This window comes from Caretta caretta, chromosome 1 (assembly GCF_965140235.1).
Source record: "Caretta caretta isolate rCarCar2 chromosome 1, rCarCar1.hap1, whole genome shotgun sequence".
In the NCBI taxonomy this organism is placed as follows: Eukaryota; Metazoa; Chordata; order Testudines; family Cheloniidae; genus Caretta; species Caretta caretta.
This window is the reverse complement of record NC_134206.1, coordinates 144,481,824-144,503,653: the sequence shown is the minus strand read 5'-3', so window position 1 is coordinate 144,503,653 and position 21,830 is coordinate 144,481,824. Positions and strand designations below refer to the sequence as shown.

General features: G+C 39.0%; 1 protein-coding gene across 5 annotated transcripts in view; it reads right to left on the bottom strand.

Annotated features, from left to right (window-relative positions):
* Positions 1–21,830, bottom strand: part of POLA1 (DNA polymerase alpha 1, catalytic subunit) — a 359,222-nt gene that overhangs the window by 310,334 nt on the left and 27,058 nt on the right. For 4 of the 5 annotated variants that reach the window (XM_048863346.2, XM_048863383.2, XM_048863372.2 and 1 more), the window contains 10 exons: positions 19,538–19,656; positions 19,166–19,228; positions 17,774–17,872; positions 13,725–13,920; positions 13,372–13,528; positions 12,162–12,340; positions 8,934–9,046; positions 8,367–8,483; positions 2,989–3,063; positions 1,039–1,177 (listed from right to left, as the gene is read on the bottom strand). In XM_048863346.2, coding sequence (XP_048719303.2) covers positions 1,039–1,177; positions 2,989–3,063; positions 8,367–8,483; positions 8,934–9,046; positions 12,162–12,340; positions 13,372–13,528; positions 13,725–13,920; positions 17,774–17,872; positions 19,166–19,228; positions 19,538–19,656 — 1,257 coding nt within the window. The remainder of the gene's footprint in view (positions 1–1,038; positions 1,178–2,988; positions 3,064–8,366; positions 8,484–8,933; positions 9,047–12,161; positions 12,341–13,371; positions 13,529–13,724; positions 13,921–17,773; positions 17,873–19,165; positions 19,229–19,537; positions 19,657–21,830) is intronic. The other variant, XM_048863354.2, reaches the window with a different exon arrangement.

Below are 21,830 nucleotides of genomic sequence, written 5' to 3'. Positions count from 1 at the left end.
GTGCTGAGAGAAAATAAGGTGTTTTTTAAAAACACAGAACAAAGAAAGAAAAAGTTGAAGAAAACACAGGAGACATTTAAGGAATTAACCCTAACAAGCTAGATAAGGATAGAGAACGGACTACAGGGCAGTAGGCAGACACTGCCTGGTTCCATCTCACTGCCAAAGCTGGTAAGAGAGAACTAAGAGATGGTTGCAGCTGCTCTGCCCTTTATGCCCTGTGGTTGCTGGGAGCATGAAGACATGTAGGGAGAAGGCATGGCTCCAGAGACACTAATGTTTAAAGATTCTGAATGTGTATGAGGTGCACATGCACACAGAGTGGGATCCCCATAGACAAACACTCAATCAATGACTTAAGTTGAAAGCACACTGGGTGTTTCCAACCATGTCATTTTGTATAAACTATTGATGGAGTAATTTGTACTGGGTGTTACCCAGAAACAGTTCCAGAACTCAGAGTAAAGTTAAAATTAAACACTTATGATCAAACACGGTCTCTGAGCCAAGCATGGCGATTGCCACAGTGTAAAATGTTACAGGAATTTAGGCATTACTGGAGCTAAACGGACACTCAGAACCATTTAGAAATTTGGTCGCAGAATCAAATCAAGTTTTTCCTTCCCTCTCCTCTTTAAGGGGGGGGGGTATCACAAGAAGCCCAGTTACCTTACTACTGTGGTGCCGTTGCCCACTTTTGTATAAAAAGTGACATTCTGAAGGATCAAGTCCCAAAGAGCACAAAACAGAGAGTACAGAATTGGGGGGAAAGGGTGAAGGAAGCGAGGGGAGAAATCAGTTCAAGAGCTGTCAACATTGAAAAGAGACCAATTAAGCAAATCTTGCTTGCCTCTCAAAATAAACTGCTTTCTAATAGGTCCTGTTTATGAAATCTAAACATTGCTTCTCAGAATACTGCCCTCAAGAACTTCTAAAAGATTTGACAAAATAGAACTGTACTGGTCAACTCATCTACCATCCCCCTCCAAATTTATTTTTCAGCAATTTATTAAGTATTTGACATGCAAATCCTCATACGTGGATTTTTTATTTCCAGCCAGCTTGGTCCTTTGATCTTCCTACTCATCAAGAGAACTTCCAGGCTAGAAGTGTTAGTTCCAAATACATGAGAAAACGTCTCTCCTTTCAGATCTTGAGGAAGCCGGGGGAATTCAGCCTGACATAATCAAAAGAAAGGGATGTCATTTTATTTAAAAAAAAAAGGGCATGTCAACATATTATGCTCAAGCAGCAGTATAAACAAACTAAACCATATCTGAAATGTGCCAGTTTCACATGAGTGAAACTCCATCACATCAGAATGTATTATAGCAACCCAAGAAGTATCAGACTATTGTTTTAACAAAACTCTGCATAAGTAGGTTTTGGTGGATTCCATTTTTATCAGTAAATATCTGCAAACGTCAATTTCACTGACCTTACACAAACCAATGAAAAAGTATTCCCATCAATAACAACAACTGAAATGTACCGATATGAAAAGTAAGAAAAATGTTGCTTGAGAACTTAGAGTCAGAATCCACTGAATTTTAAATTAGGCTTGTTACAAACTAGTGAATGAAAAGTAAAAACAGGTATGGTTTGTTGACTTAAAGATATTTACTCTGTATATTTTGATATGTGATGTTAACAATTTGTGTTTTCATGATTTATAAAGCTTAACTTTTTGAAACTCAAGGTCTACTGTAATTAAAAAATTGTCTGGCCTCTTCTTTAATTTTCCCCAACTGTGAAAATTTAAATAGGAAAAAAAGAATAAAAAAAAATCCTTAAAAATAAACCCATATTATCTGTGGAAATTATATATTTAAAAAAAAAAAAAAAAAAGGAAAATCAGCAAGCCTACACATAAGCCAGGAAATTGATCCAAAAATGTAAATGCCAAAATCTGTGTCCATATAGGAAACAAGAGTGTGTTGGTATCAGCCATGACCCACATAACTCAACATTTTTAATATAGAAACTGCTTAAGTAAATACTGCAAGTTAATTATATTGTTTTATGCATCTGACAGCTTTCCAGCTACAGCCACTGTTTGCAGACCAATAAGATTAGAATGCTCCTGAAGTGCTAAAGCAGCATTTTGGGCAGCTAACATGCATTTACTTCACCCTTCAGATATGACCTTAATCCCTGCAAAGTGGCTGAATGCATTAAGATGGTGCCTTTAATGTCCCCTTCTCAGCAATTAACAAAATGTATTTAGAAGGGAACACTGTCAATTTGAAACCTTGTCAGTTTTTTTTTTTAAATGATTAAAATTTGTTGTTACTATCCCTGTCCCAGAGTCCTGCTGGGAACTTGTGGGTCTGTCACTCCATTTCCCTCATTTCTAAAGAAAGTTTCTCTTGCCAAGGAGCCTCATAAAAGACCAATACAAATGATTAAACTGACTACACACAAATGTCCTGCTATCACAAGGCACTTAAGCATATGCCTGATTTTAGGCTTGAAAACAGTCCCCTGTGGGTGTTTAAAGTTACACATATTCAAATACATTGTTTAACTGAGCCCAAATGGCACAAAAGTAAACAAAAAAATGAAAAAGAAAGCCTGACTAATCAGGAATAGATATCTCCATAATTAATAAGTCATTAACATTGATGTTTTATTTTTTGGGGAGTGCAGCTAACACCGAGATATATAGAAAGCTTTAGTAGATCTATGATATATGGATTTAAAATGTTTTAATTTGTTATTCACTTTTAGTTTCATTGTAATTAACTAGCTATGGCAGGGACTGGCCAGCACATCAATGATATAAGGAAAACAAGCAAACAAAAAACACTAAGTTAAATAAGCTTCAAAAGACAAATTTTAAAAATAAAAAGCAACTAGTTTACACGTTGTGAAGTGGGTGTAGCCATAAATAAGGACAAAATTATGTTAATATATGTACTTAAATAAGATTAAGTTCAACAGAACTATTCCAGTGATGTGGCCTCTAATCAGATTAGTTTTACTCACCAGGTACCTAACTTCTAGGTAGTCAGACTTCACTGGAACATCCGGGATCTCAAAAGCATAATTCTTTTCAACTTTCTATGCAAAAGAAATACATTTTAAATACTATGTATTAAGTGCTAAGATTTTTTTTAAAATATCAGCATACTGAACATTCTTCCCAATAAGAGAAAGAAAGGAATAAAAACCAAACGTGATGCAAATGCTCATTCATCTGATCTCATTACTCTCCTTACAGCAGCTAAATAAAGCAGCAGCTTTATTATTGGACAAGTAGGTCTCTAACGTCATGTTCATAAGCTACCAGCGATGCTAAAGCAGGCTGCAACCACACTTAGTCCTTGTCTACACTCCACTTTTAGCGTTAAAACTTTTGTTGCTCAGAGGTATGGGGGGAAAAACCACACCCCCAAATGACAAAAGTTTTAATGATGAAAAGCACCAGTGTAGACAGCTCTCCATCCCTCGTAGGGAGTGGCTTTATTTGGTCATCAGAAGAGCTCTCTCCTGGTGACAAAGAGTGGCTACACTACATGCCTTACAATGGCATGGCCGTAGTGGCACAGTCATGCTGTTGTTAGGTGCGCAGTGTAGATATAGCCTTACTGTTCAAAACTATGTTAAAATTTCCTGGAGGCTAAGGATTCTGGATTTGCATGGCTAACCTATGCTATTGCACCAGCTGGAGAACAGCACATTGCAGCCATTATGCAAATGGATGGTGAGGAGTCACTTGTGGCGTGTGTTATTTGTATTGCCAGAGGTCCTACTGGCCCTAGTCATAAACCAGGACTTGTCCACTACTGTCTTGTCTTTTTAAACACATAGGTTCAAACCACTTCTTGTGAATTTAACCCGCCGATGGAGTAAAAGAGAGCATGTGAGCCCCTCTGATCATAATTACAGTGACGTGTAAAGAGCCATAAAAATGCTATCTGCCCATGAAGTGTTCCTTTCAGAGATTAGACATGGAGAAGCAATGATTGGCTGATAAGTTTCAGACTGGAGTCATGTTGCTTTCAAATTGATTTGTTAAGAACTTGCCCAACTTGGCTTGAACAGGCTCCATTCCTGCCACAATCAGTGGCAGGTGTATGGGAAAATGCTATGCCTTACAGAGTCTACTCACAATCCCAAGTTTGGTGTTGGCAAAGCTTTGATGGCCACATATAAAATTACTGCCACAAGCAATGGTGTGCTAATGCCAGATGTCATCACTTCTCACAGCATCTCCAATATAACCAGTGATTTAAGTTACTGTTATTTCCAGTAGCAGCCAGAGTGTCCGAGAAGCCCCGCTGGGCCCACATAAAAGGTGGCATGGCAGGAACTTCCCAAGTGTGACGGTTCTGTTGGCAAAGCTTACCCTTTACTGTCTTTGTGTTCTGTACAGCACCTAATACAATGGGGTCCCGGTTCATGAGTGGAGCTTGTAAGTGTTACAATAATACATATTATTCTCTCTCACTATCTAATACCTATTATATTTCTTCAAAGTGTTACAAAAGTCACTCTACTTGGACAATTCTGTGTCCATGAAGTTACTCCCAGCACAAAATTAGCGCTCCCATACATCCATTTTGGATCATCTTTTAAAGTTTCCCAGATTGATTCTAAGACTTTACAGTTTACTTTTTTAAAGCACGCACTTCCTTGATTGACGTTATCTTCCCTTTGTTCCAATATAAATTATCGGGTCATGGATTAGATGTAGTTCTATTGAGCGGGTCACATCAGCTTGGTATGTAGCAATATTTTCACTTAAATACTTTCAATCATTTTTTTAGGAGAGGTTTTTGAGCAGTGCTGCCACAAAAGTGCAAGCGCTGGCAGCTATCAACTGAAATTTACAGGATTCTTGTCAGTTTCACAGCCGCTATTCAGAAAATCTTGTCAGTTTTACTACTGCTAATCACATCAATTTCAGTCAGCAGCTGTTGGGGTATCCAAGATCATATTTTGTTTCAGAAACATCATGTGTCAGTGTTTCCAAAAATGAAACTTATGGAATTTCCAGTTTCTGGGAAGTTTCAATTTTTGATCTGAACTGGAACAAAACCAATATTTCCCACAAACCAGAAATCCTGAGTTTCAGCCAGCTCTGCACATAGCCACTGTAGCTTTGTCACTTCAACATGAAAACAAAGAAGATTAATTATTTCCTCCATTATAATCAATTTATTTTGAAAAAGGCATTGGTATCTGAAGTCAACTTGCTATAAAATTAATGAAAACTTCCTCCAAATATTTCAAAAATAGCACTGTTAATGGATGAACTGAATATAAAACATTAAAGCTACAGGGCAAAATTTTAGAGCCAATCCTTTTTTTAAAAAAAGTCATTGTTTAAGCCTAATGGCCTTGGAGAAGCTGATTTACAATTTTAAAATCGACTTCAAGGAAAGCTGTATTTGTTTCTTAGGCCTAATCCTGCAGCTCCCATTGAAATCAAAGGCAACTTGAGCGAGAAGAATTTCAAAGAATTAGCAAACTTTCATAGACTAGAAAGCAAGCCTTTTACTACTGTAGTTTTGTTTATTGAAAGATAAAGAACAGGCCAAGCATGTTTTAATACTGAAGTATTAATGCCTCAATAAAAGGCATGTTCTTTGAAAAAAGTTCACAAAGAGGCATATCATATGATTGAAGGTATTAATTTTTCCCATCCTTTTTTGGCAATGCAGGAACTATGATTGAACACTACATAAGCATACTTTAGCTAAAGCTTTATAGGAGACCATTCCCCCTAGCCTTCCCCATCTAGCTAAAGTCTTAATACACAGAGAAAAGTCAATTCAGACCTAGTAGCAAATTCCCATCTGAACAGTAAGATACAACATTTGCTTGTCCTCTCTCAGATCAGTATTTCGTCTTCACACAGAAGGCCTCTGTTTGATATCTTGCTATGCAATGAATAAAGCTATCATCATCATGTTGAAATACAGGCCTGTCTATACGGACAAGACTTGTACTGGGGTAACTGCAACACCCAGTTTAGACACACTGTGTCTGTATAAAAGAGGGTTTTGCACTGTGGCTTACCCCACTTTCAAACATCTATAATCTCTACCCGCAGTTGTATCTTTATTTTAATCTTTATCATCTCTTCCCGTATCATCTTTTAACTGTCACTTTGCACGTGCACAAGTTTAAAAAAAAAAAGAAAAAAGAGTTCTTCTGATCCTTCAGCATCTTTTCAAAGGACAATCCAAAGCATATGCTTCCAAGTCACTGTTATTGAAGCCCGCTTCATTAAACTTTAGTTATTTTCTCAACTTCAGGGTTCTTCCTGAGCAGTGAGCTACCATATCCTTGCTGTACACCCAATCTTAAAATACCCACCTACATCTCTCATTTACAAGTACATTATAATGAGAACACACAAGTAGAAACAGTGAAAAAAATTCAAAGGTAAACTTGTCAGAATTATTTTGATCATAAGAAATTCTGAAACAGATGAAATATGTGTTGCTGGAATGTGCCAAAGAATCATACAATCTGTCCACTATTGAAGGCTGAAAATACTGCACTGTTACATATTTGCTGCACAGATGTATGATATTTATTGGGTGAACTTGCTATTTAAGAGGCATTTGGGAAGCACTTGCATTTGCATCATGCTTTAGAACATTTAGAGTTGTCCATCAATATTTTGATTTTCCCCTCATTTTACACACTTGTGTTTTTATTCATTCTTCCTCTGTTTTCCTCTGCCTTTCAAACCACTTGCCAAACATTTTACACAAGGGTATAATGACAGCACTGATCACTAATCCAAGAAAATCAAAACTAATCCCAAAATTATACTGTAATTCTTTGTGAACTCTCAACTTGATACTCCAAGATACTCCAAAAAGTAGGAAGAGCCATCTGAGCACTTAATTGAAGAAACATGATGCTAGCACTGCACTCATCTTCATCCAAGTCTGGACTGCAAAGACACACTTGCATTTTATCCACACATATTAAAAGAGGGAAAAGGGAAAAAAAAGTTAATGAGTGTTTGTGAAGTGATTGAATAAGCTTCCTCACACAGCTCAAGCAATGCTCTTCAGTCCAGATTTGTGATGCCCTTGCTAGCACAATTTCTGCATATTTTGCTTTGCAGAACTGTACCTTTATGAACAGATTTCTCTGACACCAATTCTCTATCCCACATCGTGTCTGCCTCTATTTTCCGATAGAGCAACCTTTTCCGTTTCACCATTCTCTTAACTACTTGTGGAGTGGCTCAAATACGTAGAGGAATCACAAATGTCAAGCACAACTAGTGATCCAATGAACGGTGTAGATCTCAAGATGGCATCCTAATCCTAAAGGGAACGTTATCTGCCTTATTAATGGTTTGCAGTACAGTAGGGTCTAGAAGCTCCACCCAAGATCAGGACCCCCTAATATGCTAGGCATTGTACAGTCACATAATAAACAGTTCCTGCCCAAGAAAGCTTAAAGTCTAAAGAGAAAAACAGATAAAAAGTGGAAGGGAAAAAATAAGCAACAAGGTGAAACAATTTGTTCAGTGTCACAGCAGGTCAATGGAAGAACCAAATTTCGAGTCCTAGCCCAGTGCCCTATCCAGAGGGCCACAGGTGGTTTTCCCTCTTGTGCTCAATATTCGTTACAAAAATTAGGATGTTTAAGAGAAATGAATATTGGCAGTCCAGAAATCAGTACTGTGAGCATCACAAAAGGACTGCCATTTAGTTGCTAGTTCACCTGGGCATGTATATTTTCTCTAATAAGCGAAGCCATGTTGCGTGTATCCCTCAGCAAGCTTTGGGCAAAAAGTGCATTACAGTAAACAGGAAGTGCTACATAAATGTACTACACTGACTCCTAGTACATGTGGCAGAGATGGGGAGGAAGAAGGAAGACCCTGAAACAGTTCCATTAGTGGTTTGGGGTCCACAATATAGAAACAAAACTGATTCACAAAGTTGTGTTGGCTAAAACTGTTCTATTAACTAATCCGTTGGCAGGATTTTAGCAGGGTTTGACATTTATAATCATGATGGCACGTATACAAACTGTTTGGTCATAACCATATTTGAAAACTGCTTTCAATGTAACAAGTCGCAGTGTGAAAAGTCAGGATACAGCCTTAGATCTCAACATTCTGCCATTAATCATATTTGCTTTGGGGTTAAAATTCTGTTCTATACTAGGCCCATCTCCAAACTCTGCTTCACTTATTCTTGAGTTGAGAAAGATTCAGTCAGTCACTGCTTGGCTGTTACAGGAAAACAGACACATGCACGCCAGTTATAACTTTGCCTTTTCCACCCACACACCAACCAGAATTGCTATCCACTGAAAGTTTTCTGCCCTCCGAAAACAGAAAAATAGGAGGGGATTGAGCATGATGTACAAGAGAGACAAACCTTGGATCTGAACTTCATGATCTTGTATTTTACAGCAATCTGGTCATTAAATTCTTGGTAGACATTCATCATAGTCACAGGATTCTCCATCTCTTTACCAGAAGTTAGGTCCATTTGCTTTAAAGACAGTCAAATCAAATTATTTCATTTACAGATTCTGACAACATTAACGAAATTAACAAGCCAACAAAATTCAGAGTTGTTTTAATGGGTAAACTTGACATACAATCAAAGCTTGTAGCCAAGGAATGTTATGGCACCAAAATATATTAGTTCACAAAACATCAAATTTATGAAATACTACTGAAAACAGAGGACTTGGAAACTTAACATGGTAAGCAGGAGGTCACTCAAGAAGACTGCCACCATTAGTTTCAGGTAAAGGAACTGTCTTTTTCTTAGCCACGTCATTATAGCTTGAAAATCAGGGATATTCTACTCTGCTTTTCGCATGATGAATATCACATTTGCAATGATCAGCACAGCTTGTTTCAGCCATATAAACACGTCAAAAGGCATTTTACTTCACTAGCTTCCTATCAGCAGACCACTGAAATTCAGGCCTACCATCTCACGTGGCAGTAGATAGATAGTTCTCTCAATATTTTTCACTGTCACACAACAGCTGACATAGGTCTCTGCTGATTCAATCCACACTTTACCAAACAGAAATACCACACCTGAGAAAGGAAGAGAAAACTAGATATTAGGGAACCAAAAATTCTCAAAGACGCTGCTAGCAGAAAAGCTGCCATTTTAAGTATAACTAAATAAAGATTAATTCATCCCCAGGACCAAAGTAATTTCCAATGTGTAGTCCTTGAACAGTTCCATCTGCTGACAGTTCCTTACTCAGTTCTCCAAAATTAAGACTCCTTTGTACCCAATGAAGTCGGTGGAAGGCCTTCTGCAATCCACTGAAAATTTCACTTAATAGTATTTATCAGCTTCAAGTCCCAAACTTACAAATTTTAGCAGCAATAATTCCCATTGTAAAATCCAGAAAGTTTTATATTTGACAATTCACTACTCAAAAAAAAAAAAAAGCACACACAAAAAACAAGACCCCACAAGTACAACAATCTTTCCTACAACTCCAGATCAATGAAATCAATGAAATAATTCCCCTGCCCCAAGGGCTCTCTTGCACGGTGCTGGTCACCTGTCTTTTTCAGTGTGTATACGGGGCCACTAGGAGGGTTAGTGAGGAGAGTTCATTGCATTCAGTATGCTGAAGGTACCCAGCTCTACATCCCCATCACATCTGACTCTTGTGGAACAATGGGATGCATTTCCCAGTGCCTAGAAAACTTAGGTCTTGTATGACAGCTAGCTGGTTGTGACTCCATCCAGGTAATAGAGAGAGAACAGTGAGGCTAGGGGAAGCAACTGGAAGTTGGTGGAATTTACATCAGCACCCCTCACAAAGGGAGTGCGACAGTACAGTGGACAACTTGGGGATGCTATTAAATTCAGGGTGCTCCTGGATGTCCAGGTAACAGGTGTAGCCAAAACAGCTTTTTCACCAATCTTTTCTTTTCATTGTGGACCTTGCCACAATTATCCACATCTGTGTCACCGCAAGAGTAAGGTATCACGAACCAGCTATAATGCACGCTACATGGAATTACACCTTGGAAATATTTGAAAATTGAAGCTAGCACAGAATGCTGCAGCCAACTTAAGTGGACTTGTAAGATGGGAGCACATTAAACTAGTGCTGTTACCTTTCAATCAGCTTCTGGGTAGAATTCAGGAGTTTGGTTTTAACTAGGCTTGGAAGGATTACATTTTTATTCGTAAACGTCAATTTCACTCCCCCCTCCACCCTCCCCCCCACACACACAAATATTTCTATTGATAATGGTAGATTTTAACAGACAGTAAAAATTAAGAACACTGCTGCTCAAGAACAAGAATGTTTACTCTGTATAGTCTGACATGATGTCAACGATGTGTTTTAACATTATACAACATTAACAAGTTATAAAGCCATCACTTTTTGAATCTCAAGATCTTCTGTCATTCAATCACTGTCTGACTCCCCACTGTCATCTGAACCTCTTCCCATAATCTCCCACAACCATGAAAATCTACATTGATAAAAATTTTTTAAAATGCTTCAAAACAAACATTTTATTCCCCACCCAAAATTATTAAAAAATAAAAATCACATTCCGACAAGCCTAGTGTTCACCTATAAAAAAATCCCTACATAATTTTGGACTTGGTTACTGGAGATTTCTCTCTCCTCCTACAACATGCTGCCATTACTGAGATTAGAGGGGTGGGAGCTGGAGCTCCTTCAATAATAAACAATTTTTGGGGGGGGGGGGGACCTTCAATTTCAGGACTTGCTCCCTTGATCTACCAGAGCCCAGATTCTCTTTCTCCCCCTCCTCCTTCATTAAGCTTTTAATAAGGGTGTGAGCTAAGGTTGAGATATTTATGAGTAGTTCCTGGTTTCTTCTTAGCTTTTTAAGCTATGGGACAGGTGACCAGAGCACCAGATGGACACCTATTGTTTTATTTTATTATTCATTTCTTTGAATTTTTAAGATAGGAGTACAGCCTTCCAATTCTCTCCATAAAACAGTTAAAGGGAATCATGAAGGAAAACAGAGTCTATTTCAAAGTTACAAATGATTTTAGAGTCTTATTTATCTTGCAGTCTAGCTTCATTTCAAGCAATGTATTTGACATTGTTTTTGTTTAATAGTTTCATGATTTTTATGGAAAATGGGCATAAACAATGTCAAAATTTACTCCCCCCCTGTACTACTAATTGAAACCAGGTGCAGTCTATTATTCAACCTTGAAAATGTCACAATAAGGACAGGATATCTCTTCTCATATGCAAGAAAAATAAATCCTTTCATAATTATGTTCCATTCAGCAACCACTGACTTTCAAGCCAAGATAGAAGTAAAAAACAATAGCAGGGTCTTTAAGAGTAGCTATTTTATATTAGAATAACTGATTTCACCATGACTTCAGTGATCACTAGCTGCTCTTATGAGGAAGCTTTTCAATGCACTCAGCATACAAAGAGACCGACTCCTATTTAACCCCTTGGCACCACAACTTAAGAAAGGTGTAACTGCAACATGCATTATACTTAGCACTTGGAGCACTAGTCCAAAGCCTCCAAAATAGGTATTTTTCCTCTACCACTAAGAGTTTGAATGAGGTTGATATGCATGAAAGACAGGTTCCAAAAGCACTAGAGCTATGAAATAAGCGAGCTAGGACTGAGGTATCTTGGCAGAGCTTTATGAAGATTTTTGCACAACATCTATTGCACAACCAGTCTGCCTCCTCTCCTACAACACACGTGACTTGTAATACAAAGAGACAGGTTTATCAGGTCACAGGAGACCAAACGAATGATCTAATCAGGATTTCAGATTAGATTTTCAAAAGCAAGAGACCAGTTCATTTAACTATTGTACCACTTACCCAAGAAGATAGAGACATCAACTCATTCCTAGCACCCAGAGGTAAAGAATGTTGGCATATTCCCTTGATTTAACAGCACTAAAATCCTTTTCCTTCCCCCTAACACTATAACAGACCAAACATAATAGACAAGACTTTCATTTTGTCAAGTGGTTATATCATATAGAGGGAGGAATAACCCTGTGCAAGTTACAAAGCAGCTTCCGGGGGAGAACTTCAACAGGCTTAGAGGGCAGCTAGGCATCCCTCGGGCTCCTTTGAAAATCCCAGCCTTAATGGCGAGAATCGAATGAAGGGAACGAGAGAGTTACTTTCCATCTTTAAATGTGTAGATACCTGGTTGACTATACTGATCTTCGTAAGCATCCAGCCAATAAAACCTAAAGACTTGATCACCATCTTCCCCGTTCACTAGTGGCAGGCAACTGGGGTCCACTTGAACTTCTGAGGCAACTAAATCAATTTCATCCTTATCCATTCTGGTCCAACAGGACATATCGGGGAGAAAAGAACTTCTGCAAGTATTGAAAAACAGATGAGTAAGGTTGTATGTTCACTACAACCATAACTTTTGAAAAGGCATGACTTAAGATCCGTCACCAGAACTAGCTAATATGGAATACTCCATTATTTCCCCCACAAATATAGCTCTCGTATATCCAGCAGACAGGCATTGAAAGTTGCTTTAGACTATTAGACAGACCCTAGACATGCAAGTCGTTACAGCATGAATAATCCCATCAGTTTGCAAGGCTACCTTCAACTGTAAGCTATTTGGGGTGGGACAGAGTCATTACTTGTTTCTATGAAAAACTTTGTACACTTCAAACCATGATTTGACTTCTCATAATTTTCAGTCATGAAACAGTATTAAAAATGTGCTTTAAGGTCCTTTTCTTATATAGGAGAGTTTTGAAGTCATTACTTTTGCATTTTTAACTTCAATGGCATCACTCTTTGCCATGGGAAACTGGCTTTAACGATCATTCATGTTTTGGGCAATTATAAGGTATTTGGTAATATAAATCTTTAGTGATTCCTGCTCATCAGCACTAAGTATTCCACATTATGTCACCAGCTCTTTGCAATATACATTGAGCACTTAACCTAAAACATTTCACTGTTTACCCAGACAGGAATGACAGGTTTCAGGAGTAACAGCCGTGTTAGTCTGTATTCGCAAAAAGAAAAGGAGTACTTGTGGCACCTTAGAGACTAACCAATTCATTTGAGCATAAGCATCGGCTGTAGCTCACGAAAGCTTATGCTCAAATAAATTGGTTAGTCTCTAAGGTGCCACAAGTACTCCTTTTCTTTTTTCCAGACAGGAATGGTCTATCCCCAGAAACATGAAATATCCCTTTTCTTAAGTAGCAGTCAGCCAATCTACTCCCTTCAGCCTGCACATTTTTAAAGTCCCTACAGTGCAATCACAGAACAGTGCCTTGAGAAAAAATAAATATGTAAATATCAAGTCCAAATATAATAAAGTCATAAATAGAATATCTTTCAGCAAAAAAGGTTTTTTGCAACCACAGATCCTTACAAAAAGGATGCATCTTCCTTCACAGAAACCACTTTCTGTGCCTCTTTCTCTTCTAGTTTCTGTTCTTTCTTCAGGGCCCCGGCAGTCTCTGGTATATCCGCTTCCATCTGTTCATCAAAATCCCCATCCTCAAAATCCATCATGCCCTGATCATCTTCTGTAAGCATTGTAAAAAGAACTAAGGGTTTAATCATTAATACAATATAATATATCATTCTAGTACGTACATACACATAGTATACAACATTACTGTGAATCACTGAAAGCTATTTTCATACTTTGCCCTAATGTTAACTAAAATATTTTAGAACATTCTACATTTGCTGTCTCCATTGCCAGAATTTTTAAGATACCTTGAATAGCTTTCTCTGGTTTTGCCTTCACCAGCTCTTCATTTTCCGCAGCTTTTATTGTATACTCAGCACCATTCTCTCTATGGACTGCAGCAGGTTTTGCTGCATAAGTCGTATGCTTAGGATCAGAGGTAGTTGGAGAAAGAACTTCCTTTCTGACAGTAGTGGGAGCTTTCCTTTCCATAGGGGTTACTACCTGAAAAAATATTTTAGGCACGAATTAAACTTTAATCTTCCTTAAGTTAAAGGAGAACTACAGTGTTTAGTTACACATGAAGTTGGCAACAAGGCCTACAGTCAGGGTTTTGCACACTCTTCAGCACGATACCAAATTTCTCAGCAACAACTTCTCAATTCCGTGGCAACATTTATTCTACCACCATTTCTATTCCCAACCCCACACTCAAAAAAAAGACAGTTCTATGGGTCAGAGTTGAAAACTATTAATAGACAGCGTTTGTTGATTATTTTTGGCCATGAGTTTTGTGCTGTTCTCCCCAGGCCTCAGCTCAGGAGCTAAGAGGCTGACCTCAGAACCTCCTTCTCCCCATTTGGGCCAGGCAAGAATGGAGCTGGTTGTCAGCTTCAACAGCTTCCCAGACAGCCTAGTTTGCCAGCATACATTGGTACAGCCAGGAAGTTAAATTCTCGCTCCCACAACTCTCTTCTGACTTACTCCATGGAACAGTGCAGGGAGTGCGTACTGTACTCCAATTAACTCACAATTATAAGGGAAGCGGTAGGTATGGTATGGCAGGGGAAAAATACAGTTGTGAGCCTAGCTGCAGCAAATTGGTGAATGCCAGTTTATGTAACCATAGTATCCAAATTCCACAGGGCCCTGATTGAGATGAATACGCCCCTCAGACCGAAGAGGTCTCTACAGATGCAGACATAGGACACTGCATCATTTAAGACTGTTTACATTTTGGGGGGAGGGTCACTGAAACCATAAAGGGAAGAACAATTTTTCAATGAAAGGTCCAGTTCTGGAGCACTGTTATGTAGTAAAGGAATGAATCCCACAGCCACCCCAACGGAGGCTACACGGGGCCCTGCCCATGTTAAGGCAGCCCAAGCACTTTTTCAGTTGTTTATAACTTGGCCAAACTAACTGTGTGGACTGAAGTTTTACAGGCTCTTTCTACCTCCGGCTGATGCCTCTTTTTAAAGTTTCAGCAAAGACCATTAATTTCCAACAGCAAGATCAGGAGAAAAGAGGTTGTCTTCCTAATGTTAAAACTGGTTTCCAATCATTTCACTGAAGAGTTCCAACTTCCCTATGCTTTGTAGCAGAGACTCAGAAGTTGATCGGGGGCAGGCCCCTTTTGTTATTCAGCTTAGATTTAGGTGAGCTATAAGCCTCCAAAAGTTGCCATTTGCACACACTCAAGGCACGTAGAGGCTTGCTGCTATGAAAAAAAATCCCTAAATGTTCTCACTATACTTTCGCATGTTCCCAAACCCTCTCTTCAGCTTCCAAGGTCTGCTCAGAGCTAGAGCTTCAGATAGGACGTAGGAACAGCTGCAGCTACCTCATCCTACCCCCATTCCTTTAACCTTGAAAAAGGTGTTCTGAGCTGGGAGTCATGAGACCTTCCAATGACTGGTGATAGTTCTATGCACTTTATTGAGCAAAGCCTCACTAATGTCATCATATAGTTCAGATGGGGAAATTGAGGAACAGGAAAATGAACAGTGACTTGCTCACGGTCACAGCTGGCCAGAGTCTCGGCCACGAATAGAACCCTGGTCTCCCAAGTCCCAATCTAATGCTCTAAAGGTCCACTGTCAGCCACTAAATGATACAGGTCTGTGCAGCTGATCTATTGTAAATCAAAATAAACTATTGTAAACTAAAATAGAGTTTAAAAGATGTTAATATTTATTCTCTCTACTTCTTTTTACCTCGTCTACCCCAGATGCCCAATCATTATTCTTGTCTTAAATAAGCCTTCCTTTGATCAAAGTTGCCTAGTCCCTTTCTTACTCTCCAAAATCCTAGACTGTTACCTTCTCCAACCTCATCCTCTCTTATTCAGCTTCTGCCCTCTGCTGAAGCCACCCTCACTAAGGTACTTATGACTCCTCCTACTTCAACCAAATAGACACTTCTCTGTACTTATGTTTCCAGATCTGCCTACTGAAATAGAAAATGTTAGTCACTACCTGCTCTCTTCCACTTAGTTTCCAAGACTGTCTTCCTGGTTCTCATTCTACCTTGTGGACAGCTCTTAAAACCTCTAATTGCTCCTTCTGGGACAGGGGTTTTCGAACGGTGGGTGGTGACCCCTCAGGAGGCTGCGAGGTTATTACATGGGGGGGGGAGGGTTTGGAGGTCATAAGCTGTCAACCTCCACCCCCAAACGCGGCTTCACCTCCAGCATTTAAAAAACATTATTTAACGCTATTATAAGTGTTTTTTAATTTACCGGGGGGGGGGGGGGGGAGGATGGATAGGATGTTGCACTCAGAGGCTTGCTGTGTAAAAAGGGTCACCAATACAGAAGTTTGAGAATCACTGTTCTAGGGCCATCAGACGAGTGGCCCATCTAATCCAGCATTCTGACAAGGGCCAGTATCATATGCTTCAGAGGAAAATAGTAGCACGGACAATTATGGAAGAGCATGTCTCTTCTTCCTAACCTATGTCAGCTAGTAGTTGACTAACACCCCTGAAGCATCAGGGTTTAGATCCTTATTTAGATATGTGGGTGATTTTTTTAATCCTATTAAACTCTTAGTCTCAATAATCTCTTGTGACAAATCCACAAAGTTCATTATTCATGGTGTAAGAGTATGTTTCAGTTTTTAATTTGTTTTTCAATTGCACTGTCATTCTTGTATTTTAATGGTAAATAGAATTTACCTCCTCTATACCATTTGTATACTTCAATCATATCCCTCACTAAAAACTGTCCCTGTATGCTACATCTCTTTCTACGCCCATGAACATTTATCAGCCACCTCCAAATCCCTTTGACCCTCTTCCCTACTGTTGTTCCTCGGTTTCTCTTTTCTGGCCCCTCTTTTTCTCCTCAGTGATCTTATCTACTTCCCCGGTTTCATCACAAGATGGACTTTCAAATTCCAGTGGCTTCCTCTTCACCCAGTCTTGTATCTTATTGCCTGACATCTTTTGGATGCCCAGCTGCCATTTCAAACTCACCTCCTCAAACATTAACTTCTCAGCTTTCCTGTTTATGTATCTCTCCATCAACAATTCCATTATCCGTCCCACTTTCCAGTTCCTGAACCTCAGTCTTTGACTCTTCTCTCCTCCTTGCAGCTCTCACTAAGTCTTTTCACATAAAAATTCTGTCCTCACCTCATTGTCTCCACTGCTAAAACCACTGCCCATATATCAAGGCTTTTGACATAACAATAGCCTACCGTCCAGTCTCCCTGCTTCTTAGCAGTGAGTCTCTCCAAAAAGCTGCTGCTAGAGTCATCTTTCATGCCTCCTCTCAAACCATATTACCCCTATCGGAAGACTGCCACTGGTTCCCCACCTTCTACAAAACTGAAGGTCCGTATACGCACCCACATTCTTAAATAATATTTCCCCTATTTACATCTTTCCATTTTCAACTTTTTGAACAAGCTCTTTGCAATCTTTCTGCCTTATCTCCTTTTCCCACCTCACTTCATGCCTATTTCATTGTGCCCCCATCTGACAAGTGTCTTTTCCTCCAAATTCATTTAAAAATTCATCCTCCCTTAATAAACCCTTCAATATCCTTTCCTCATATCTTGTTTAGATAAGCTTTTTAGTGCATATGAAGTATCTATGTGTAAAGTGTTATGTAACTCTACAGCACTGTATGAATGGTTTAGTGATAACTGAAGCTACAGCATGTACTCATTCAACTACAAAGATAGTCAGAGGCAAAAGTGTATTTTCATCTCTATATTAGAGTACCAAAAAGGAAATTACAGACCTTGTTTTTACTAAGGAAGCCATTAATAAAACAGGAGCTTACTTATTCAAAACATAAGTTAGTCATAAGCCAAAAAAAAAAAAAATCAATTTGGATCTGCAACTTTACCGTATGGGCCTGTGACTGTACAGAGAAAGGATTCAGTGAAGCTCCAACAGGTCTTTTCTTTTTTAGCTTTACAACTGGAGGTGGAGTTATCTGAACGGTCTAAAAAGGAGGATGGAGAACATGAGAATGGCCCGTTAGAATTTGACAAAGACAGAAAAAGCCACCCAATTTTTTTCTTCTCCCTCTAACCCTGCATGCATGCTGCATCAGCTTCTGCAAAAGTATCAGAGTCCCAACAAAAAGTGATACTATGAAGTGTCTTCACTTAGGGAATTTGGGGAAACGCTCCCAAAGCAAGTAAGAAATCCTTCCGCACCAACTAAGCCACTTTTTCCCCCCAATTCACTTAAAGTGATAAGGCCACAAGGATTCTAATAAAGGTTTTGGTTTTGAGTGTTAACATTGTGAAAAAATTAACAAAAAAAGAAAAAATCATTAAAAGCAGCTACATAGCTTGCTCCTAAACTGGAGGAGAATGCAAAACAAAGACCCAGAGGGTCCAGAACAGCCAAAGCAGTAGTGGGAGTATGATGCCAACTGAAAATATATTATTATACAAAATCCTGGTGTGAAAAGAAAGTCAATAAAAATTTTAGATCGTAAGTCACAGGACAGGGACCATCTTTCCTTGTATTTTATACAGCATCAAGCAGACTGCTAGCATTTAAATAAAAGAAGGAATCTTGATGACACAAGTCTTCATGAATTTGGTTTGGATGAAGTTTGGGGAATCCACAAGAGCCAGAGAAATTCAGTTAAAAATGTGTGGATGCAATGGAAAGTTTTTCAAATGCTTCACATCCCTCACCGTAGATTTTTTTTAGACTACGGTTAATATGAAGTATGACAAAAAAAAGTTAAAAAATCAGTTATGGCTGAGAGTCATAAGTGTGACGTGTTGTCTACTGAAACAGTTTGTAAAGTCAATAGTGGGGGGGGGGGAAAACGAGGAGTCCTTGTGGCACCTTAGAGACTAACAAATTTATCAGATCTTACATCTGATGAAGTGGGTTCTAGCCCACGAAAGCGTATGCCCAAATACAGGGTCCGCATGGACGTGTCATGTTCAGTAACCCCAAAGGACATTGTGATACATGCCGTTGAAAGTGTTAGTCTTTACAATTTTAAGGAAGTCTGCTAATACAGTAACGAGTACTGTCATGCTGATTAACTAAAGTCATTGGCTGACCTGACTTCGTGGGTACCTAAAGATGACTCATGGGACAGAAACTGTCACAGCCAAGAGTTGGGAATGACTTCATTAAAATAACAAAATCTTAGGTGGTCCAGTTTTTTTAAAAAATGCTTCTTACAAACTTCTGACAACTGGATGAATTGCATCATTGATTAGGGGGTTCAATACATTACACCCCTCAAAATTCAACTACTTACCTCAGCATTCAGATCTTGAAGAATATCCCCGAGTAAATCATCCTTGGACAAGTCTACAGTTTTCTGTAAAATATTAGACAGCTGTATTAGCTATATAGACTTAATTATATGCATTTAACTGAACCGAAAGACTCGGTCCATGCAGAATAAGGAGGTTCCACATACCATGGGCCAGATTTTCAAGAGTGACCAGCACCCAGAAACTCCCAATGGGAGCTTTGATAAGTCTGGCTTGTGTGCCAATTGATTTTAAAAAAAAAAAAAAGTCAAACAGCAGTAACCAAAACATTTGTCACTTTGAGCGAAAAAAATAAAGTTACAAGTCTAACTGAATGTAGGACATTTAAATTGAAATATAAAAATACAACTTACATCTGTGTTTTTCTTCCCAGCACTAGCCATAAACATAGTCTTGATAGTGTTTGGCTTTGACACCACAGACTTCTTCACATTCTTTTTGTCATTTGTGGATGTTTTGTCACTTTTTCCTACTGGAGCAAGAGAGATTAGTGATTTCTCAAATAATTAAAGGGTCCAGTTATCAGTGGGGGCTGGACAGTTGATGAAATTGGTAAAGGGACCATCTTTAACCTTTAGGCTACTTGCTTAAATCCAGCGTAAGCTGGCAGTTCATGCAAGGCGTTACATCACCAAAGTTTGTAGCCTTCTTGGAAATATCACAGAGGCCAATGACTGAACCACCTCTCTCATACTAAAACGTGGTCACTCCAGAGCAGTAATGCAGCCCATGTGACATCCTCAGGGCCATACAGGTGGTATTGGATGCGACCCAGATAACTCATTGTGGGCTGCATATGTGGCCTGTAACAGTAAACAGGTTGAGAACCACTGCTCCCGAGTATGGTACGGCAGAGGCGCTTTTCATACTAGTATTTGCAGACAGGAAAGATGGTCCAGTAGTTAGTGAGCAACCTAGGACTATGGAGACAAGGTGTGATTCTTTGCTTTGCCAATGACTTCCTATGTGACCTTAATCAAGTTACCTAGCGTGTCTAGTTCATTAATGCACATCATCAGGGTCCGCATGGACAGCTAGTGTGGGATAGATTCATACCCCAGCTTGCTGCAAACTTTATGTTTGTGTAGACCTGCCCACAGGGAGCTGTGCAGAAGCTCCCTTTGCCCCTGTACATATCCTGCAGATAAACAGATGACCTCTGTCCTCAAGGCTATTAACTGGTAGCTTTCACAAGAATCAAGAGAGATTCAGTCAAAGAAACCACTAAAGAACATAAGAATGGCCATACTGTGTCAGACCAAAGGTCCATCTAGCCTAGTATCTGGTCTTCCGACAGTGGCCAATGCCAGGTGCCCTAGAAGAATGAACAGAACAGGTAATCAAGTGATCCATCCCCTGTCCCCCATTCCCAGCTTCTGGCAAACATCCCTGCCCATCCTGGCTAATAGCCATTGATGGACCTACACTCCATGAATTTATCTAGTTCTTTTTTGAACCCGGTTATAGTCTTGGCCTTCAGAACATCCTCTAGCAAAGAGTTCCACAGGTTGACTGTGTGTTGTGTGAAAAAATACTTCTTTTGTTTTAAACCTGCCTATTCTGAAATCCTGTCTGATCTCACAAGCTCATTAGGAGTAGCCCAGTACTAGCACAGAAAGCCTCTATGGTAAATGCAGTTGTCAGAAGAAACTATGTTTATACTTCAGTAAAAGGCACTCTTTCCTGGGAGTCAGTATTGAGCCCAGCATAATGTTAGGGGCACTATGCTATTGAAAGTGCAATCTTTCATGAGCTGTAAGAGATTCTGATCATTTGTTGCCACTGGAGATCCTACGGCATTTTTGACAAGAGTGCAGATATTAAACTGCTGTCTTGGTCAAAATCCAGTTTGGGTAATTACATCCTGCACATTCCATCTGAAGATGCTAGAGCAGCAAAATGACGTTACACAATTGCAACATTTAACCTTTTTAGTGGAGAAAGGGATCCCTGTATATGATTTGTAAATCTCTTTAGATTGTCCACAATGGAACCAGAAGTATAAATTAGATTTACTTTATGTTCATGAATATATAATCACAGGTTTAAGCATGCAAGTTACATATGGAAATGTGTAAAGTCCCAACCTCTTTAAAGTAGACCAATACGGAAAAAAATGAACAGACATTTCCATATTTAAGAAATTAATTACACTTGTTTGAAGACAAAGATTTTCTAGATTTTTGAAAACGTTTGTATGACTTAACATTGGCTCACTTTCAAAAGTTAAAGTTATTTCAGTTAAAGAGCTGGTCATTAAAACATTAGACCCCAACCACCACTGATGCAGCTTCATGCAGGTAGCACTGAATGTTTATCTAACTTAAGACATATTTTATAAACAGTGCCAAAAGATGACAAATATCTAAATGGCTACAAGAAATTTACAGAGCTTTATTATAAGCGTTGTTTTGCCCTACTAAACCTTTGGCTAGCCACACTGGTTTGGTCTGAAAGTTAGCCGGTTTTACTCTGCAGGTTGAACAGTAAGTTTGAAGAAAGTTGCGTAGACTGTAGAGTAACAAGACTACACAAATTTGTCCTGAATATTGCTCCACTAACCTCTACAAAAAAGGTTGCACGTAAGGTTTGATAAGGGAAATGAATTATTTTTGTACAGAAAAAGGATGTGATTGCTTTCAATAC